At 39.9% G+C, this 21,908-nt stretch overlaps 1 protein-coding gene across 4 annotated transcripts in view; it reads right to left on the reverse strand.

Annotated features, from left to right (window-relative positions):
• grid2 (glutamate receptor, ionotropic, delta 2) overlaps nucleotides 1-21,908 on the reverse strand; it is a 510,900-nt gene that overhangs the window by 26,335 nt on the left and 462,657 nt on the right. For all 4 annotated transcript variants that reach the window (XR_009673135.1, XM_061038830.1, XM_061038832.1 and 1 more), the window contains exon 14: nucleotides 10,047-10,213. Coding sequence is in view for 3 of the 4 variants with exons in the window: in XM_061038830.1 (XP_060894813.1) it covers nucleotides 10,047-10,213 (167 nt within the window). In the remaining variant the exon portion in view is untranslated. The remainder of the gene's footprint in view (nucleotides 1-10,046; nucleotides 10,214-21,908) is intronic.

Here is a 21,908-nt window from a genome sequence, read left to right on the forward strand (position 1 = left end):
ACCAGATGAGCTACAAACTGATCCCTGCTGCACTCCCACAGTTTATCAGTCCAAATCAGTTTAACGCTTTTGCAAGCATGGGCTGAGTTGTAGTCAAGAGCAGAGAGAGTCAGCAGCATCGACCCAGTCAGTGAAGTGCACCAAAAAAAAAAAAGATTTGAAGAGAAGCTGAGACTGAGGCTAAATGACCAGCTGCTACACATCCATACAACATCTTAAAAGTCTGTTTATACTACAACAGTATGCAGGAGTCTGACAATGATGATTCCAGTTGTTTTGGTGTACATTTTAGTTTATTTTTCCAAGCCAAAAGAAGAAGAAAAAGCACAAACCAGAGAAGTCCCTCCTGTGACCTTCCCAAGTCGTCCACTGGCTATTTTCACTGCCTCATTTCAGAAGCATAGAAAACATGCTGGCCTCCTATCTCACAGCCACAGTGTGCACAACCTGGCTGGACACTGAGGACATTTGCTAAAGCTGTGTTGCACATTAAAGAGGAACGGGCAGGACTTTAGCTACAGACGCATGCTGGTGCACTTTCATGGCATACTGATGTTTGCAAACATGTTGGTTTTCTCAGCACAACTTGTGCAACACTGGCCGAGGAATTTCAGAGCTGAGTCAAACTAATTAACTTACAGGATGACGATTGGTTACGAGTTATACCTTCAGACCCTTGTCTAGTATGATTTTATTACAAGTGGAAACTACACACAATGCACAAGTGTTTGACTAAAGGATGTAATTTTAGAGCATATGTAACAAAAACCATCTTGGATGAATGTTAGTACCTTTTCAACTACACTGCCCGTCTTATGCTTTATCACTGGGCTCACTTCAAGCTAAAAACACGATTACAGCCCAAAATAAGTCAGTTGAAAAATGTAGCCAAAGCAGTCACAAAGCTAAAGGAAATATAGCAGCTGGCGCCACACATGAAGATAAACACACATGGTGCTTGTGCACCATGTGTGTTTATCTACATGCCAGGGGGTTTACAATGATAGGATACGATATGATACGTGTTGCAAAGCAATATGATCTGATATGCCATTCAGTATGTGATACATATCAGTATGTGATTCACAAATTTCCCCCACGGGGGATCAATAAAGTTTATCTCTTTATCTTTATACTTCATGCAATACCAAATGTAATAAGTGGCCCTCTATAAGGACAATACCTCTATGTGATAAGTGATATATTGCAAGACAACAAACATCACGATTGACCGAAGAATACAACATCCCCTAAAAAAGGTAGAAGAAGAGTTAATGTGTTTCTTTATACTTTTGGTGTCAGTTTCACTTTTTCTGACAGGGTGTGTTCATTGCCAAATCTGTTAAGAGTTCCATATATATTTAATTAAAATTTTGATATTTGGCAATTGAAGTACACAATTCAGGACAACAATATATTGCCTAATCGATATTTTGTCCCATCAGTAGTCCATGCTCCATCTAGCAGAGCTGACCATGCAAAATGTGAATCAAAGCTAAGAGTCACATTTCTTTAGTCTGGGCCAACAAGTGTTTATTGTATGCATCAGTACTCAGGTAAGCCAAGTAACTGAAGAAACAACCACCCAGAGTGAGGGTAGAATACGATGTGAGATTCATATGGCCCCACTGGGAGGCCCACCCAGCACGCACTCCACAAAGGCATGGAAAAACTCAAAGAGCACAGTCAGACACATGTACACCATAGCAAACATAAAAGGCTGGAACATGTAAACACCACAGAGTTACAAGCATGGGCAAGAGCCCCCATCTCTTTAAATTAACAGTGTGTTACTATGGTAATGGTCGAGGAGTGCATAGGGTAACAGAAGCCATTCACTCATGAGCCCTTGGTCCCACAAGTGAAGTTTTCAAAGCGTAATTATTCCGGTTAGGGCTCTTCGGGTTCAATGTCACACACTTTGTCAACAAAGTTTTCAATTAAGAGTCATTAAGCAACAGTGTGGGGTGAACTGGAACAGATTATCAAGATGAACTATGATGAACAACACGCAGAAGTCAAACAGTCATTAACCATTATTAACACATGGAGAGAGAGAGAGAGAGAGAGAGAGAGAGAGAGAGAGAGAGAGAGAGGGAGAGAGAGAGAGAGAGAGAGAGAGAGATAGGGAGAGGGAGAAGGAGAGAGAGAGAGACATCCCCATCATTAATTGTGATTAATAGAGATTTAATGAATGCACAAAGTATGTGGGCTTGGTTTTAGCGTGATAGATTGGTATGCGGTTGACAGATTAGATTGAGCCAGCTTCACAATAACAGATTGTCTCGTGTCATTATATATTTTTTTGTCATTTGGAACAACATCAATGTTGTAAAAACACCAAAAACACAGACGCAACCAATATGCAATCTTGTGCACACCTTTTTTTTTACACGCTCCCTGCATGCTAAATAAAGCATCTTCAATGGTTCAACGTTTTGGATATAAATTCATAGTGAATGTTTAGACATGGGTGGCCCATCCCCTTGCAGCTGGTGCCTTTTTGATGTTTTAACCCCTTCCCCTCAAAGAGCCTTTGTCCACTCCTGCTAATCATGCACCCTTGCTGATTTCCATGGACTGGAAGTTGAGTGCTTCAGATCCAGCAGTTTAACTCGAGCTCACTGTGGGAATGAGTGTGAATGTATGACAGAGAAGGAATAGACTGTTAATCAAAAACTAGCAGACTTTGAAACTGAGTTGTTAACCTGCAGTCCAAGAACTGAATTGAAATAAATTTAAATTGTTTCCAATTGATCAGGAAGGCTTTAATTTGTAACTTGTATTCCACTCTGCTTTCATTGTTGGCAAAATTTTAATCTGGATTTTGAGCTACGATATACTAAAAAAACGACAAGGACATTACAATAAATAAATAAATTCTAAAACAGAAGAAAGACAGAGAGAGAAAGAAAGAGAGAGCGAGAGAGAGAGAGACAGAGCGAGAAAAGATGAAGGAAGGAAAAGAATAAAAATACCAATAGTCAGTCGATATTCCTTGCTCCATTGGGTCCCTAAAAGAAGAACAGCGAGTAAAGCTAAAAGTCAGATTTCCCTCTGAGGATTTTGAACTTCGTGAAACTTTTCTCAGCAAAATGTGTTTTTCCCTGTCTCCAGTTCTGGGACTTGAGTTAATCTTTAAGTAAAGTCTAACAGACTTTACTGTGCTAGCAAGCTGTAGTTGCTTCAGGCGGCTTCATGTCCAACAACATTCACAGCACTAGAATTTAGAAAAGTGTAACATTAAATGAGGGCTATTATTAAGCTTCATTTCACCGGACAGTGAGCCGATCTGTTATCATGCGTCTCAAGATTCAATTTATTTTTTAAGTCTTTAAATTTAATAAACTGTGGGGTTCAACTCTAAATTTGTGTGTCATCCTTATATGTGTTTGGTCTCCATGTTTTGATGGATGTAGGGTCCCCGGTTCGAGTCCCGGTGTGAACAGAATCTGGAAATTGGTCTGGTAGCTGGAGAGGTGCCAGTTCACTTCCTGAGCACTGCCGAGGTGACTTTGAGCAAGGCACCAACACCCCCCCCATCAGCTCAGGTGTGCTCGCTGTGGGCAGCCCCCTCACTCTGACATCTCTCCATTACTCCATTAGAGTGTATAAATGGAATTTCCCCTCCAGGGATTAATAATGGATATCTTCTTCTGAATTAAAGGCAATTTCACTGGAATAAAACTATCGATACCATCATTTTATATTATAGTTTTCCTAAATAACTGGAACAACTACAGTACGACATGGAGCATATAGAACTGCACCTTCAGCCCTCTCCTCTTTACAGCCCTGCAGCTGGGACTAAAATGTGAGATTTACATGGGCAAAGACGGCTTTAAAAGCCTGTTATATGTGTCCTTCAAAGGTGCAGCTCAGTTTATACCTATACATTTAGAGAAGGAAAACACTCCACTACAGGATTCATTAAATTTCCCTTCAAGGTTTGCAATAACCAAACTTTCACAAGTGAGTTTTTCACGTATTGCTGACAACTTTATTGTCATGAGTGCTGTTGGGACAAAAGTTTGTCAGAACACTGAACACATCACAAACAGTATTTTTATGAGCCATATAGAGTTTCCTTTGTATTAGCCGGAACAAAGACCACTTTTATACCACAAAATATCTCTCTTTTACAAGAGACAACTTTCACAACACATTATTCAACGTGGACGGACATCATTGTATCGTATTTATGTGAAATTAATAGAAAACAGAGCTGAGGCGCTAGAGGGAGAAAATGCGAGAAAAATATTAATGTGAACAGTTATCACTTTCACACATATGTATACCCCTTGCCCTTGCTCTCTCTTTTATGTTTTTATACACACAACAATAAAGGAGACACATTATCGGGGGTCAGCAGGGAATGACTCCTCTTTACACCGTCACATTACTCACATGAAGCCCACACTCAACCATGCAATTATGAAATTCATTAAGCCTTCTCTGATCCAGTTTTTACGTCCCAGAAATGTTTCTATATCTGTCAAAACATCCCTTTATGTGGTAAATGAAAACATGCGTTTCCTACCAAGATAAGACATAAACAAGATGCTCAAGTCCTAAAAAAAAGTTTCCATCCCTCACAGCTGTATCCCAGCTCATTTGCAAGCTAGAGCTGATGGGTCATCTGCTATGGTTCCTTTCATACACCATAGGTCAGGACATTATAAGCCACTGACTAACAGGCTAATGTCATTCCTACAGAATGGAGCCAGCCTCTGGTGCATGTTCACCACAGCAATCTAGCCCAGCGTCTCAGAGGTGTGATGTGTCTGTGATTGCAGAAATGATTTGTCGCTGTTGTGTGTGTCGTTTGGCCTCTCAAGCGTACAGTACAGCACGCACAGGCATTGTCCCTGCAGAAATACAGCGTGCCATGGCTCTGTTTTAGAAGCACTCAACTATCAGCCCTCGGGCTGCTGATGCCCACAGCCAAGTAATAAAAAAGCAATGTGAATGTATCTTTGTTCTTGGAGAGACTATAATCAAATACATATGGTACAAGTGACTCCTTTTACTCTTGCCATGCTTATAATGAAAGTATGACTTGTATTCTTTGCACTGTATATTCCTACTGACATAGATCCTCTACCTTGATGTAATGTATCTCTCTTACCATGCTGTAGATGAAGTCAAGATCTAAATTCTGCATCCCTGACCATAATCACCAACAAAGAGGCATCTCATCTATCTTGCAATCGAGATGTAAAACGCAATCATGTTCAGAATGCACAATGAAATGTCTGGCCTGCAGCTTATCTTCTTAGACTGCAGCTCCCTCGAGATGTCCATCTGCTTTGGATTAAATCTTCTATTTGAAATGTTCACATCAATGCCTGCAGACTCACACAGACAAAAATAATACATGCCTGGGAGAAAAGGATTATTTTTTTTCCACAATCTTGCCCCTTCAGCACTTCAAAACAACTTGTCAGTAGCTGTCAGTTTAAATTAGCGGACTAGCCCTTTACGCTACTGTTTTCTGACTCGGGTAAATCTGCAGGCTCTGTCGCCACCAATCACAGAGCAGCAGCGCCCACACATGCACAGGCATGTACATAAAGTTGAACGATATTTGTTCTAAAGCGGCACATATTCACAGAACGGAGGTGGTTGTGAACACGTCCTCTGACTTCTTCATGACAAACAAAGTAGTTGAAAACAATGAAGTTGTAGCAGTCTGTCCATTTCTACAGACAAGGCCCTTCTCCCTAAGTGTTAAAACAAATAACCAGGAACCTTCAGACAGTAAACACTCCACATGCATGCAGAATGCAAGCACATACTGAAACACACGCTAAGTAAGACCTTGCAGATTCCCTCTCCTTTTAAACACAATTGATCACTATATTGACCTACGCATGTCCAAATATCTTCAAGTCAATTTTTCTGGTGTTTTCTGATGAAAAGTCTTATCCTTTCTCCTTTTAACAGACAAATGCATCCCAGTTATGGCAGCGTGCTGGTAATGGTCTCATCCGTCACCTACCCTGTTTCAGCAGTTCAAGATATAAAAAATGTGATAGAGAAACAGTCGGTCTTCTTTCTGACAGTCTTGTTTAGTTTTGTTGCTCATAAAGAGACATCCGTTTTAATTTAAGTCTTTTTCATAACCACCTACAAATCCTTCACGGGAGCTTTAACTACTGTGCTGTATTAAATAGATTACAATTAACGGCAAGGTTAGGAATGGGCGCATATGCATCAACACTTTGAGCCCTTGTAAAATGTGTACATACTGTTGTCTTCTAATTTGAAACAAGCACATTTAAGTCTGATGTATTATTTGGAATAAGGAATGGCACCATCAGCATAAACAATAGAGTTTGAGAATGTATGGTTTGACTGGTGAGAATGAATACATGAGGACCCGTTATAGGTCCTTGTGGAACCCCTTCTAAGTTGTCCTTGGGCAGATTTGAAAACAATTGCAAAAAATCTATGGCAACTTGGCTGAAAGCAAACAGTGATACACAGAATCATAAAAGCCTTGCACAGATATTGATATAGAATGTGTTCTCCTGAAACAAAGACCTAAAAGCCTGAGGCTGAAGTCAATATTTTCATTCTGTCATGTCATGTCAAGACATGAGATAACAGCTGTAAAAAGATAAAATAAATGCCTGACAGAATATCCTGAGAGAGGAGCTACAACATCTTTACACTGTGGTGTCTGACACTTTAAACTGAAACAAAAGGCCAAACTGGCTTCTGACCAGGGTTAGGCGGGCTTAGCAGATGTTGGCTGCTTATATAATTCCTCCCATTAGCTCTTGCGGTTTTTGGCCAGCTTTTGCCCCAGCTACCCTCCACTGTGAGTTACTGCTTTAGAAATGTCTTTCAGTGTAAGAGATCCTTACAGCAATCGGATGATGAGAACAAAACAGTTTCATTTCTATAGATACTGCAATCTGTGTCATTCGGTGGAAGTAATAACACTCGGGCTTGTACACTAGTTCCACAACATTTACTCTGAGTGTTTGGAAAGGTGCCGTCGGAGCATTCTGGGCCCTTTGCTGTGGACAGAGACTGCAATTTACTGCTTGATAATTTAACAACTCCAACCTTTCTGCTACTATCAAAGTAAATAAAAACATCCTCTCTTCCACAGGGCTTTAGAAACCGGAGCAGTGGGGTGGAAGTGTTAGACAGGAATACATCTGTTTTTATCAATGTAACCTTTGCAGAGAACCAGCACAACAGTACATGATCATCTACAAGTGAATCACCAGTAATCAAGGGGGGCTGATGCATACTTTTTAAAATCTATTTTTAGACTTTGTAGACCTTTTAAAGGCAAACACAAAGAACAATTCAAACCATTGTTGCATCAGATTTCATGTGGAACTCAAGGCCTTTGACTCAATATGTCCCAAGTTTTTTTTGCATATCCCGCAAGTCCCCCCCCCATAGTCATTGGTCGCCAACCTTTCCTTGTACTTTTAATCTTGAAGCCAAATTGCCTTGAACGGACACATACAAATCTTCTCTTTCTCTCATGCTCACGTCTTGTGAATACGTACATAATATGCTACTGTAAATGCTGTGAATTGTCACATGAACAAGCAAATGCAAAAAAAAAAGAACAATGAAAAATCCTAATCCTATTCAGTGAACGTATGTTTGATAAAGTTTTCAGACAACAGTCAAAGTGGGATCTATAATTTAAGAGCTGTCACAAGTAAAGAAGACTTGTAAGACTTTTACAAGAAATAAGACATTTAAGACAACCTTGAATATAAGAAAAATCAAATTTAAAACTTTTAGAGATTTTTCATGTAACTGCAGTAACCCCATAAAGCATAATCAACTTGCATCCTGAGGTTAGTTATGCTCTGTATACATGAAGTAGTGGTTTTTCTTGTTATTGTAAGGAAAGCTATAATATGCCACATAAACTTCCCTTTATTCTAAAGAGATGGTTATAAATCATCAGAGAGTCTCCAGACGTGCTTTGGCCAGGCCACTACAGATAATCAAGCCAAGTGAAACATTACTCCTGGAGATGTTGGGGCACGGACAGCTAAAACAATTCCTGTGAAGCCTTCTCTTCTCTATTTATCTGTTCAATACAGAACGTCAGGATGAAAAATCTCAAAATAACCGGAAAGAAAAACAAAACAATTATACCTCTGTGATTTTCTTTCTCTCCTGATTATTCCTGTGTTTGAACCAAGGGGACCAGAGTGAGTAAACTGTTTGCAACTGTCTTCCCGAGAGTGTGACATCGCCCCCAAAATAATAGGAGGGAATTGAAAACATGGCCCTGTCAATTAATTGCTTGTTTATTTTAATAACAGCCATGATAGGCAATATTCTGAGGAGTAACGCTCCAGCGGATAAGGAGCTACGAACAGACAGGCCTTGTCACTCACGTAATTTGGTGCGGGCACAGGAATTGTGTTTCCATCTCCTACCACCAACACACACATCAAACAACATCGACTGTTTTACATAATACCAATTACAACAGCTTAATTAAATAAGGAATTAGTGTTTTTTGATTCTCCTTTCTCTTGAAATGATCTCATGCTTGATCACAAATGAAGTCTCTTAATTTGGGAAGCAAACAATACTTATGCAGCCTTCACACAAACACTTCACCTCATATGACCAGAAAGTCTTAAGACTTGGATTCTTTTGGCACAAATGCATTTAAAATGGATGCAAACAAACAAACACACAAGAAGAGTGAGGGCCTGATTCACAATAGGCCTGCACAGCTTCTTCACCGACTAAACCTGCATAAATGAGACAAAAAGACCCTCTCTATGCAAATAAGCCGCACTGCAAAAAACTTCAAGAGCACTAAAATGGTAGGACAGTTGGTAGAGTCGTCGTCTCTCAATGGGAAGGTCAAGGGTTCGATCCCCAGCTCCTGCAGCAACATGTCCAATGTGTCCTTGGGCAAGACACTTAACCCCAAGTTGCAACAAGCTCAAGTCCATTTACCATTTAAAATCCACATTCAGTAAGAGTGAACACTTAAGTAACTGATGAGAGTTGGTGGTAACTGTGCCACGGTGTTCAAAAACTCACTTATCAGTTAAAGAAGTCTGTATTTATTACTTTGTCATGACTATGATATGACAAAGTATATTATGATGAGAATCAGGGGTTAAATCTGTCTGGGGCTGCCAGAGGCTCACCAAGTACATACGCACACACTTTGTCCACTTGTTTAGAGGCAGTGTGGCTCACTTTGGAGGGCCGGTATGGGAGTGTTTGTTTTCTTGACAAGTTGCTCTCACTGGCTCCTTACAAGAATAAACTTTGTCCACAATGGTGAGACTTGAGTCAAATCTGTAATGACTCGACTGCACAATAAAAAGTGTCCCATCCCCATCCAGATCATCATCTACATGTGGACTCACTTGAGCGCTGTCAGGATGAGAGTACACATCACATGCAGCAGATCAGAGATCAAGAGATAGCTACAGACTGAAGTGTACAAATGCAGAAATGCATGAGACACTATGAAGTAACAAAAGCCCCAGTGTTTGCTCCGGCAGCAAGACAAACAGCTGTGATCCGTTTGGATGCAACACACTGCCTACTGTTGAGGTTGTCAGACCTGTTTAACCTCAAAGTGAGCTCAAAGTGAGCTCAAAGTGAGCTCATAGTTCACACTGAGCTAAAGAGACCAAGCTGCACACATATTGTGAAAGTGCGGTCTCCTCTTTCCACTGCAAGATATGTACAATTTAATCTGGGTCTGACCCACAGAGGATGTTTGTCCAACAGCAGGAGGGGTAAACTTTATGGGAGTGGCCGTTTTCATTTGGCTGAAATGGAATTGGAGCTGTAAAAACTTTACATGACCTCTCCTGAACTTGGAGAATATCCCTTAACTTTATTTTTCAGAGTCTCGTTTCTAAAGGGATATTTAAAAGTAAAACTGAACACGCTATGACAGAGGTATGGAACAAAAACAGCAGCTCAAACAACGTGCATGTAAATCAGTCGGCCTTCGATTGACAACCAAAGAGCTGTGAAAGACGCCGCTGCCTGTTGTTTGCTGTCGTGACTCCTACCTCTGGGAGAAAATGTCTCTGTAGGGGCTGCCGTGCTGCATGGCGATACCGTATCCACGGTCTGGTGCGCTGTTGCTGGCGGTGTAGAAGGAACAGTCCTCGTCATTATTAGCGACGTACTCCAGCACTGCTGCGTCCCACACAAAGCCGAACCGCCCGTACTTCACCTAGAAGAAAACAAGACACACAGAGTTATTATGATTAGATACACAGACGTGTTAAACAGGTGACGTTTAAAAACCTCTCAGGTTAACAATGAATATCTTCAATATCCTCGTAGGCTTTAAGAATGAAATCCACAAATGCCCTGATTCAAATATTCTCTCTTACATCTGTTAAAAAAACAGGTAAAGGAATATTTTACCACTTGTGTAGTTATATCTCTATTTTCATTTTGTTACTTAGAGCCACACTTTGTTTAAACAGACGTTTACTTGCGGCAATATTTAAAATTCATCTATTCTTTGAGCTTTTATTTCAGATCTGTTCTGTTTCAGAACCATCCCTGAGTCTTTGTTTATCTGACTTCAACAAATAATGAAGGTTGTTAAAATGTTTGATACTCTTTTGATTCAATTCAATATATTGATACATTTCCATACCACATGTTTAAAACGATACACTCTTTGTTATTTTTAACCAGAAGCAGCAGGGCAGAAGAGAGGATTTAAACTAGTCTCATATAAAAGTCTTAAAATTAGTATCGTGAGAACCCAAGCCGCCACCATTGGACTGCGCTGTCCCCACAACCACCGCCGTCATCATTTATGCATGACCTGCTCCCTTCCTACAGTACATCGTCTTTCTTTTTGCATGTCAATCCAGCCTTCAAAGACTCCCCCCCGTCTAAGCCTCCTGCTGTGAGGTGTGAACGTTCAACCCAAAAAGATTTGAGGGACACTCTGCCTGAAATTTGCTGTACATATTCAAGAGTCAATTTGTGTGAAAACAGCTCATGTCTTGTGTAGGGAGGTAAACTTTACGCAAAGCAACTCTACTCTTCAACTATTGCCTCATCTGTAATGCACTCTGTGCTTTGCAACTAGATATGCTTGAGTGTGAGTGTGCGAGCGCTGGAGAAGAACCGGAGCGTCAGGGAGAAGTTCACAGTTTGTTTTATAGAAATTAAGGTGCCTCGTCATAACTTGGCTTATTGTTAACATTCAATAAATCTTCGTTTTCACAGAGGGTGAAAAGTTGTGCGCAAACAATTTAGCTGTGATATTCACATGCTGACACCCCCTGACAATTCACTCAACTCCGCACACACACACACAGACCAACACACACTCTTCTAACACATTACTTTTGGACTTGTGTGTCATTAACTTTAATAGACCTTTATGAAATGTTCAAACCCCTCTATCTGTAGTGTGTGTGTGTGTGTGTGTGTGTGGGGGGGGGGGGGGGGTATGTGTGTGTGTGGGTATGTATGTGTGTGTGTGTGTGGGTATGTGTGTGTATGTGTGTATCACCTCAGTTGGCCTATGTGTGATGACTAATGTCTGAGAACCGACAAGACTCTCTGATTGGGTAATTTCACAGTCTGTAGTCCTCTGAAGTGTGTGTGTGCGTGTGTGCGTGTGTGTGTTTAGGGTGTGCATTACGTGCATTAGAGTGTGTGTATGTGTGTGTGTGTGTGTGTGTGTGTGTGTGTGTGTGCCTGCCATAACTCACTGCAGAGCATCAGAATGGTTCATTCTGCTCTCTCCAGCCTTAAAAAGAGTGGAAGGAACACTTTATTACGAGAAAAATAATTTTATGGTTTTTCATAATGGCTCTAATTAGTAAAAAATCTGTTTCACCAGCTCACAATTGAACATTAGGGACACCTTTTTTTTCTATCGCTACATTGAGGTGGAAAAGGCTGAACAGAGCAATGTGTGCGCAGTGACCTCTGATGTCATATTGAAAACACAACAAAAGCTCTGTTCATTTCATGCTTTATGTTTATAAGCTTTCATGTTAGTTCACTGAGTTCTTAATACTTTAGAATAAAGACCCTTTGTAAGCTAGGTGTTAGCATTCTAACAGTGGGAAAGTGTAAAATAAGCTGGCAGGAAGAAACAGATTTTTATATCTTGGTGTAACCTCGTGTAGCAACTGGACAAAAAAGTAAGAAGAAAAATAAAATATCTCTAAATGGGCTTTTTATTTACAGCCTGAGAACTGCAGCATCGTCATCCATTCACTGCTGTAGAGTACGTGATTGACAGGTGTCATGGCACAGCCCCCTTTAATTTTTGCTGATCATTTCATTCATTCATTCAGCCTGCAGGCTTTTGACCAATGACACAAATGTTGCGTTACAGACTGTAGAGATGTTAACAAACTAACATAGCTTCACCTAAAAAACAATACATTTTAATTGTTAAAGTTTTTTAATTGTTTCTTAAGTTATATTACCACAATCATGTGTATCCTGTTAGCCTGTTAGAGGCAATTATTGATGTGTTAGCATCAAGCTAACAAACATCCTTTGATCATTCTGTGAGAAATTGTGACCCCCGCCGCCCCATCTCGGAGATAAATGGGTCCATACCATACATTAAGAATGAAAACTGTTTTCATGGTAGTGTTTATCAATCAGCTTTATAAAAACTTTGGTCAAGTTAGGAGAGGTTTCAGTCAAATGCAAGAAAAGACAACAGTAACAACTGAGCATTTTTTCCCAACATTTAACAGCATCAATGAAAAATCGAAAAAAAAAAAGAAATGCACATCCCGAAGAGGGTGCTGGATCCAAAAACATGAATAGGTCAAGAGAAGCAAACAAGATACAAACACCAAGAAGCTCGTGTTTGAAGGATTCATGAATAAGAGACGTTTCGAGCCAACATCCTCTTCCTCAGACTTTTACATTATTACGTAAACCTTTAGTCTGTATATGAGTGTGTATTGCGTCTCAATAGTGGATTTTTTTGTCAACAATTGAGGCCTTTTTTTTTTACTGCAGTGAAAACAAAGACTGATGAGAACAAACCCCCTAACAGCATCAGTATACACTGATTTAGCTGTTTTTTTTTCAGGGGGTGGTGAGGCGACATTTGAGCTGACATTTGGAGCCAGGCGAGGCTTTAAGGGAGAGAACACAAACAGAAGTAAACAGCCCCGATGTGCTGCTGACTTTTAAGAGCAAAGACAGAGAAGAATTATTGCGACACAGACTTGATTAACATGATACAAGTTTGAGCACATGAAAGAAAGGCTATCAAAAAGTATTAAAGGTTTTATAAAGTGAACATGAGGTGAAGACGATTAGTGAGAATAAAGAGAGTAATGCACATTGTCCATGCATGTATTTGTCTTTATGTTGTGATAGGATATCTGCTACAGACGGACTGTTCATATTTTAAATATACAGCACAGGATGTGAGAAACATCAAATTCTTCATTGGTATCTTCATTTAAAAAAAAAAAAAAAACAGTAAGCATTTTTTCCATTGATAAAATGTCTACGGCCCTCGCTAAAATTACATTCAAAGTTATTTTATTAACTATTTGTAGACTTTGCATAAACATCTTTGTTTAGACCCAGTTTAACCAGGAACTGTGTCACACATTAACATATTGTTTGTGATTTTACAGTCACATCCCAGAAATTGCAGCTACAGTGATTGAATTACTGAGCAGTGCATGTTGAATTCGAAACTTGTGTCTGCCTTCACGAGAACATCAAAGTCCCTCGCTCACCTCCTCTTTAAAGACATCCCTTCATCCAGGTATCAATCCACATCTTTCTGCTTTGTAGTCATAGCTACACATCCTGAGCACTCGAACACGTGCAGTATTATTTATTCTTCATCTGAGGAAAGTCGCTTTACGATGCCTCTGAACTACTCTGAACCTTCTCCACATGGACAATAAAGTGCAGCATAATGGTTTTTGTATCAAGAGTAAAACAGCGTTTAAGTAATTTCAGCAACCACTGCAAAATGAGATTTAAAAAATACGGCTACATCATGAATTTCTGTCCTCCTTGTAAACCTAAAATGAGTAATTTATCAATTTTTACAACACAATTAGTTTAGTGACATTTTAATGTTGTTACAGTATTTTAGCTGGTTGAAAAATGGTTGAGAAAAGGTTTTGGGGCGCACCAACCTGATTGTTGATATCACAGTTAGTGCTCACTAGGAATATATCAGTTTGAGTTTGGTGAGAATGGCATTGGAGATACCAGAGTTTGGTATAGGAGAAATGTAGAGCCTTGGGTTTTGGTCCTGACATTTCATTACCTGACTTGGAGATGGATTCAAATATACCAGTCTCCATCACATGACAATAAAACTTTGAGTGCAATGTGTTTTCTCAGAGTGTTCATCCATGTAAACCAGACTCAGTAAAAAGTAACTATAGCAAAGCCAACATATCATCCAATCACATAAAAAGGAATAGTCTCCACAATGGAAATGAAGCTGCAGCCTGTGAGGGGGAACGCTCTCGCCTGCAGCAGCAGCTCTGTTTTCATAAACAGACTCAATGTCTCTGTGAATTGGGAACACTTCATTTGATGTAGGAGAACAAGCACTCCACATGCTGAGCTTCCGTTTAATACTGGCTCAAGTTTGATTAATTACTGAACACAAAAACATGTTGGAGAGAGGGAGGGGCACACCATAAAAGTGATGCGCTGAAGGCCAGCTCGCCTCTGTGGCTGTGCTGCAGCCGATTGTGATCATGGTAGTGAATATTTAAGCAGCGCACACGAAAAGATTTGCATGTTTGAAAGTGCTGGGAATAAAAAAACATGAGAAGAGTGGTCTGAGAAAGCCTTGAGTATTCTCTTTATCTGCCCAAGACACTAAGCAATGTCCAAACACTCTTTTTCTTCTTCTTCTCTTTATTCATGGTATTTCTTTTCATATGAATCAACAATGCTTCTGCCTGTCTGACACTCATAGCTCAGATCTCTGACGTCCACAGCCTACCGCAGACCAAACAACAAAAAGGAAAGAAAAATGAACAGAGATCTAAATTCTACTTTTTTCTGTCGCTCTGGGAAATGTAGGGTCCCTGGAAAACAAGATGGATGAGCTCTGTAGTTCTGTAAGGGCTCAGTGGGATTATCTGGGCAAGGCAGCTCTCTGTGCTTCCAAACTGCATTTGCATGCACAACGTAACCTGGCATAGGGCCATGCTCCAATTAAGGTGTTATCCCGGTTAAACTGTTTACATGCACCTCTGACACCCCGCGATAGAGTCTTCATGTTTCTACTTTAAATAATATTCCCCGTACACCTGTGGTGGCCTGCACACAGATATTATCTTGTGCTATTAAACAAATATGTAACAATGCTTCCAGTGGCAACACCTTTCCTCTTTAAACAAGACCTCCTTATGTGGGAGACTATTCATAATCCAGGCCGCTCATAAGGGGGTTGGGGTTGAAGATTTGTGGGGCCCAGGTGCATGGGGGACCCGCTAGGGTTAGGTAAAACATGGTCCAGCCAAAAATTTAGGCAATCATAAGCAATTTTTTAAACCCAAATCCTCAACATTACAAATAAACCATTTCATTCATTGTTTCCTGTTTCCTGCAGAATATTTTCTTATGGGATACTAACAAGGGAGTTGTTACAGCGTGCGGCTACGACTTCAAACAATTTCATTTATATACCACACTTTGTATGCTTTTGTCATCTTGTAGTTTCTGCATACTATATCAGAAGCAGAGAAACTACAAACAAATAAAACAATAATACAAGTTCCTTCCATAACTTTGAAGCTCCTGTGAGGAACTTTGTTTGTGTTGATTTAGGAGACCCCCTTGGACAATCGGTACCTCTCTCATTTTGTCCTGTATACATATGTAAGTGTGTTTTTTTTTTTTTTTTTAACAAATATCCTATCCTGTCTTTTTTTTTTTTTTGACAAAAATGTCACTCAAATCTTTGCCAAGAAAAAATTAAATAAAGGCTGTTTTGGCAGCAAACTCATTTTACCCGACACCTACCCTGCGGCTGCTTTTTCAGGCATTACAAAATCAAATCTTTGTCGTTTGGCCTTGTTAGCTTTTTATGGTCACACAGAGTCGAGGGTCTAAAAATTCAGTCTGTTTCATGACAGAGTGAAAATCTCATCACTGAAGCTTTAAGGTCAACCAACAAAAACAGGAAACAGATTAGAAAACTTTTGTCTCCGCAGAGATGGAAGATTTTCCTCCTGATATCTTCCAGTCTGCTTTTATTGCCGGCTATTGCATCTGCTGGGTTGATCAAATCTAAAATAAGGTAGCTTTCTCTCAGAGGAGGGGACGTCCAACAATAGAAGAAAAACAGCTTGTCTCTCACTGTAACGTCTCTGCTCAACTCTCAAACAAAAGCTTCAAATCCAAAAAGACTCTTTATGAAAACAGCCCACCAGAGGGCTTTGTTCAGGAGGCATTGTTGGTGCTAAACATAAACTTTAAAGGAGCATTTTAGAGTACCATTAAAGCTCCCTATCTTCATAACAATTGGGGACAAGAGAACAGTTATTGCACTCTCTGCACTATCATTAAAAAGCATCCAGAGAACTGTTCAGCAGGTTTTTATCTGCAGGTGCATTGCTATTAAATATTTAGGTCCTGCAGATAATAACTGTGGTTGTATTTGTGGGACTTTCCTCAAGTGAACTCTTCATTAAATGCTTTCACTCTTGGGTCTAAACCTGCTTTAAAATGTCTGCACTGCTAGATTAGGTTATCACGCACATGCAGAGTGTGTGTGCAGGCAACATTTCCCTCCCTCACCCGGTAATAACTGCTGCATCTCATCCCTCACACAACACACACACACACACACACACACACACACACACACACACACACACACACACAAACTGCCACACATTTTTTACTTCTGTTCTGTGTCCAGGGTTGTGACTCTAGTTCTGCCAAGGTAATTATCTGAACCTATTTTCCACAGACACCCTGACTGACACTCTGGCAACAATTTTCAATCCCAGTCACACACCCAGAATTGCATACAAACACAACAACGGACACACATCGGCTCCTCGCTGAACACACACTCACAGCATGAAACATCCACAGATGCATCCCAATCATGGCATCGGACCTTGTTTTCCTCTCTCATAAATCTGCCAGCCCAGTTCAAATCCAAAATAACCAAATTAAAATCCACCTCAGAATCTCTGTCCTTCTCCTACCTCTTTTTTTCCCCACCCATCACTCATTCCATCATCCTTGCTAACCATGGAAGGACAGAAAAATGTCCTGATTCTGTTGTCCTTCAGTGTTATTCTCTATGTCTTGTTTATCAGTGTTAAAGGTTTTTTTTGTGATGCTGGAGCTCATTTAAAGAAGACATAACCATGCAGAAGCGTTATCCACGGATATATTCTGCTTCAGCTCTGATTTCAGTTTTTTTCTTTTCCAGGAAAATGAGAACAACAAGTCAGAACCAGGGAGCAGTTAAAAAGAAACTCGTTATCTTTCTCTATTACTATTCCTGAATCTAAAAGCAGAACAGTTGTGAGTAGAATGTCAACACGTTGCACACCGTCCTGTGAATACAACACTGTTCTTCAGTGGGGCACAGTCAACACAGACGGGTATCAGAATTAGCATAACAAAAACAAAAAGAGGTCAAAGGTAAAAAAGTGAATAATAAATCTGTAAAATAAGAATACCATTCCAAATGTAATTCAAAGAGGAAACTAACCAGAGAAAAAAACATCTGATAAAAGTGGTTTGGTTGAATGATATGATGAGAGATGTTTTATTTAAGCGATATCACAAAATATTGAGGGATGTTGAAATGAATATCAGCACTGCTGGTACTCATGAGACCACAGGCTGAGTGCTGAAGATAGTCACAGCAGGGTTGTCATGATACCAGATTTAAAAAAAAAACTTTGATACGAAAGAAGTCAAACAATAATGAAACCTCTTTTGATACCAAAGCAGCAAAAATAGAAGTCCTTCACACTTGATATTGGGGTATTTTCTGCTTATAAGTTACTAAACAATGCAAGCAAACTCCTGCACACTGTTTTAGTTTCAGGCGGAGGGATACACTTTGTGAAAAGCCCCCGTTGAGGTTTATTATATATGAGCATTCAAGGTACTCCTGTTGTCCAATCAGAATACTCAGATGGAACTTACTGTATTACCTACCTGTGTTAATACATTTATTCAAAACTCTTTAATTCATCTAAACAACATCTGAATAGCTTTTAACTGAGGAAAGAATCTGCTATAGCTCAATAGATAAAGGTAAAAACCACCAGACCATCCTGTCTGCAAACAATAATCCTAACAGTTTGATCAGCTTGACAGGATCAATGAATGTCTCAATATGCGTCTGCGTTTTTCCCTTTCTTGACCATACTCCTAATATGGCAACAAATTTGATCAAGTTGAAAAAACACTACCATCCCTCACATTATTTTAACTGCCTATCCCGTTCAGGGCAGTGGGGGGGGGGTCAGTCCCATCTCATCCATCAGAGTGTGACAGGCAGGGTACACCCTGGACAGCAAGCTGGTCCATCACAAAGCTGACATATAATTAAGAAAAAACAAATAACCTCACAAGCATGTCGTTGAACTATGGAATAATAGTAAAGGAATAATAATAATAATAATAATAATAATAATAATAATAATAATAATAATAATAATAATAATGACATTTTGTTGTACATTAGTAAATGTAGTAATAAGTGTATTTTTGGTTGCTCAAAGGCAGATTTTTTTTACAGAAAATCTTGAATATCTTATGAAGTCAACAGGAAGATCTTTTTTTATGCCATTGTAGATTTGTACCAAATTTTTGTCCAGTAAAAAAGTGGACCTTCGTAAAGACCTTATTTCAAAACTGTTCATTTGAACAAGGCTATGTGATTTTTCAGTTAAGTTTTCTTTGCATTAACTTTTGTAAGAGCTGGGCTGTTCACAGAGTCTAAACTGAAAAACAAAGTTTTTAAAACTAGGTCAGTCTTCTTCCTTCTTGATCAGCCAACGGAGGCAAAACATGTGAATAAATAAAAGGTCAAGGGTCAACTTCAGACTACTCCACGGACAGAAAGCCACCTACATCACTGTCCTCTTAGAAGTCGACTTCATACACAGTCTGACTTTTCAAACTCTCTCCAGACGACGCTTTCCAATTATATTAGAGAAGCTGCTCAGTGAGTGTCTGGGCAGGTTTCAAGAGGTGCTTCTATCTCCTCCATAGTTCAAACACTTTGGCTTCAGAGTGGAGCCAAGCTGAAACTTCAAAAACGAATAAACTACTGCAGGGGCCTCTCTTTCTCTCTCTCTTTCTGTCCATCTCCAACATTTTCTCTCTCAGAATCATCCCTTCAAGGGCATCCAACATGCAAAAAGTAGATTCTTTATCTCACTCTGAGTTTCAACTCAAATTAATCAAAAAGCCTCTTTTTTTCCCTCCTCATCCATAAATGACTTGTTAGATTACAAACACTTTTAAAGTGGCACATAACAAATCGTCCCCCAGTGTGGAGTCAGTTTCCTAAATGTTCAGTATTTAGCCTCTAAGCAGTGGAAGTGAAACGTTTTTACACGCGGGAGGCTCTGCTTTGTTCTCTCCGGTGGGAATAAACTGATAAAGTGGCTGCAGAACAGTAAAAACTTCAGTGGCAGACTCATGGTCGTAATAAAGGAGGATGTTTAGCCTGTTTCTACTCGAGCATTATTTGGTTATAGAGGCGTGATGTTATCTACATGGATTAGTGGCTGTGCATGCTTCACAGTACACAGTACATATCTGTTAAGAATCTGATAAATAAAACATTTAGTTATAGATAATGGATAGTGAGCTGGTTGTTATGGTGGACTGGAACCCTGACAGTGTAGGCAGGACGGGGTCTTTCTCAGCCTGAAGGGGTTCCTGCTCACTCTACAATCTCCTGCTTATTACATGACTACTTACTTATCATGTCAATCATTTGAAACCAAATATTGATTTGGAAATTCTTTAATTGATTTAAAAATTGTTTATTTCTTCCGCTAAACACATAGAGCTGCGTCCATAGCAACGGTTAACTCAGTAGCCTTCATAACATGATTTAACCCAGCTGTTATTATCACATTAAACTGATGGCGAGGCGAGACCCTACGAGTGAGACAAGGTGAATAGATCGGCATGAATCAGAGCAGCAACTGGAAGACTTTTCCTGCCTCTTCACTGTCAGAGTCTGTTGACATTTTCTCGACCTTCCGCCACTCTTTAAAACACTTCAGTAGTTTTCATGTTTGTTTATGTGACATCTTCATGTTTTGTGGATTCCTCTGTCATATCCTGCAGTTGTTGTGTCTTTTAGCCTTTTTTTCCCCCTCCTGTTGTTATCCTCTCCTTTCTTTTTTCTCCTCCAGCAAACAGACCAACACCAAATTAACTTCTTTCCGCTGATTGATATTAGACCAAGAAGACCACGCCCTTCGAAGGCTGCGGCCGCTGGAATGGGACACAGATAGTTAGTCCTCCAGAGTCTGAGAGAAGAGCGGTGGTAACCCCAGCAACCATGTGCTTTCCTTAGGTTATTATAGTTTACAGTTATATATAATATATATTATAGTTTATCTTACGTTTATAGTGATGGGGAATTGTTCTTAACAACGGTGATCTGTCAAGAAACAACAGACCGTTGCTTTGCATAATTGACCAATCAGATTTAAGATTTGTTTTCAGAATCAAGTATTTAACAGAGCTTTGAAATAATGTGTCATAACTTTGGCCACATCTCGGGAGTGAAGCATTGCCATTGTGTTTGTGTAATTTAGACATTGTGCAGGAGTTTGTCTGCAATCTTTTTTGATTTATTAAAAACAATAAATTATAAATGTTGGTAACCAAAACCATATCAGTTTATATTTTATTTTTTCTAGTTTCAAAGAAAATAATCTGGTGCCATGACAACCTGTATAACAAACTGATTCTAACTCTGACATTTGACGTTGCATAGACTGAACGTGGAGCTGATGCCTAATGACATTTAGGTTGGTAGAGAAGAGAATAAAGTACAGAAAAAAGGCCTGCAGTGCCACTCCACACTTTAAACTCTGCATGTGTTTCCTTGCGTCACTCTCCTTTGACTTTGAGAGAGAAAGGTTGATGTGAGACATTCAAAGAGAGAAAAGAGCAACAGCCCACAGACAAACTCAAATCTACTTCAACCATCTTACATCTGAGCCACGAACACCAAAAGATCTACAACTTTTCACTATTCATCAACATTATTACATGTCTCTTACGCTCTCGCTTACTCTCACTCACACACACACACACACACACAAACCACTCCTTTACAGACTCTTCAACACTTTCTAAAGCCAGCTCACTTCCTCGCTGTCTTTTTAACTTGCATCCCACATGCTCGATGCTGCCTCTGGTCGAGACTTATTTGACAAATCAGAGAGCATTACAATGAGAGGCTGCTCCCCGGCCAAATGTTCCCCCAAGTCTGCATAATTGTCGGCTTTCTGCAGACACGTAAAGATCTGAATGAGGATCTGTTTGGGTGCAAAAAAAATCAATCAGAGCACAGAAGAGAGGTGGCACCTCCCCCCTTTAATGCATCACACTGCATACATACAGGATGAAGGTTGTTTCAGGACAATTTGTCTTAGAAATGTATGAAGACAATGAGAAGTGAGAAAATCAGCAGCTTGCATTTTCACTGACTGAGTACCTGTCTGTTCACACAACAGGTACCCCACTGCATAAAATCATTCATACAGTGACATAAGAAGACTGTGCGTGTGGAGACCACCACTCATTCTTCTCAAGCTTACTGTGCCCCAAGAAGAGAGCATCGAGAAAGCATGCAAGAGGTAGAAAAGCCAAGTACGAGGAGCTGGTGGAGAACTGCTGCAGGAATGGATGGAGATCCA

Source organism: Labrus mixtus, chromosome 5, assembly GCF_963584025.1.
Source record: "Labrus mixtus chromosome 5, fLabMix1.1, whole genome shotgun sequence".
Lineage (NCBI taxonomy): Eukaryota > Metazoa > Chordata > Actinopteri > Labriformes > Labridae > Labrus > Labrus mixtus.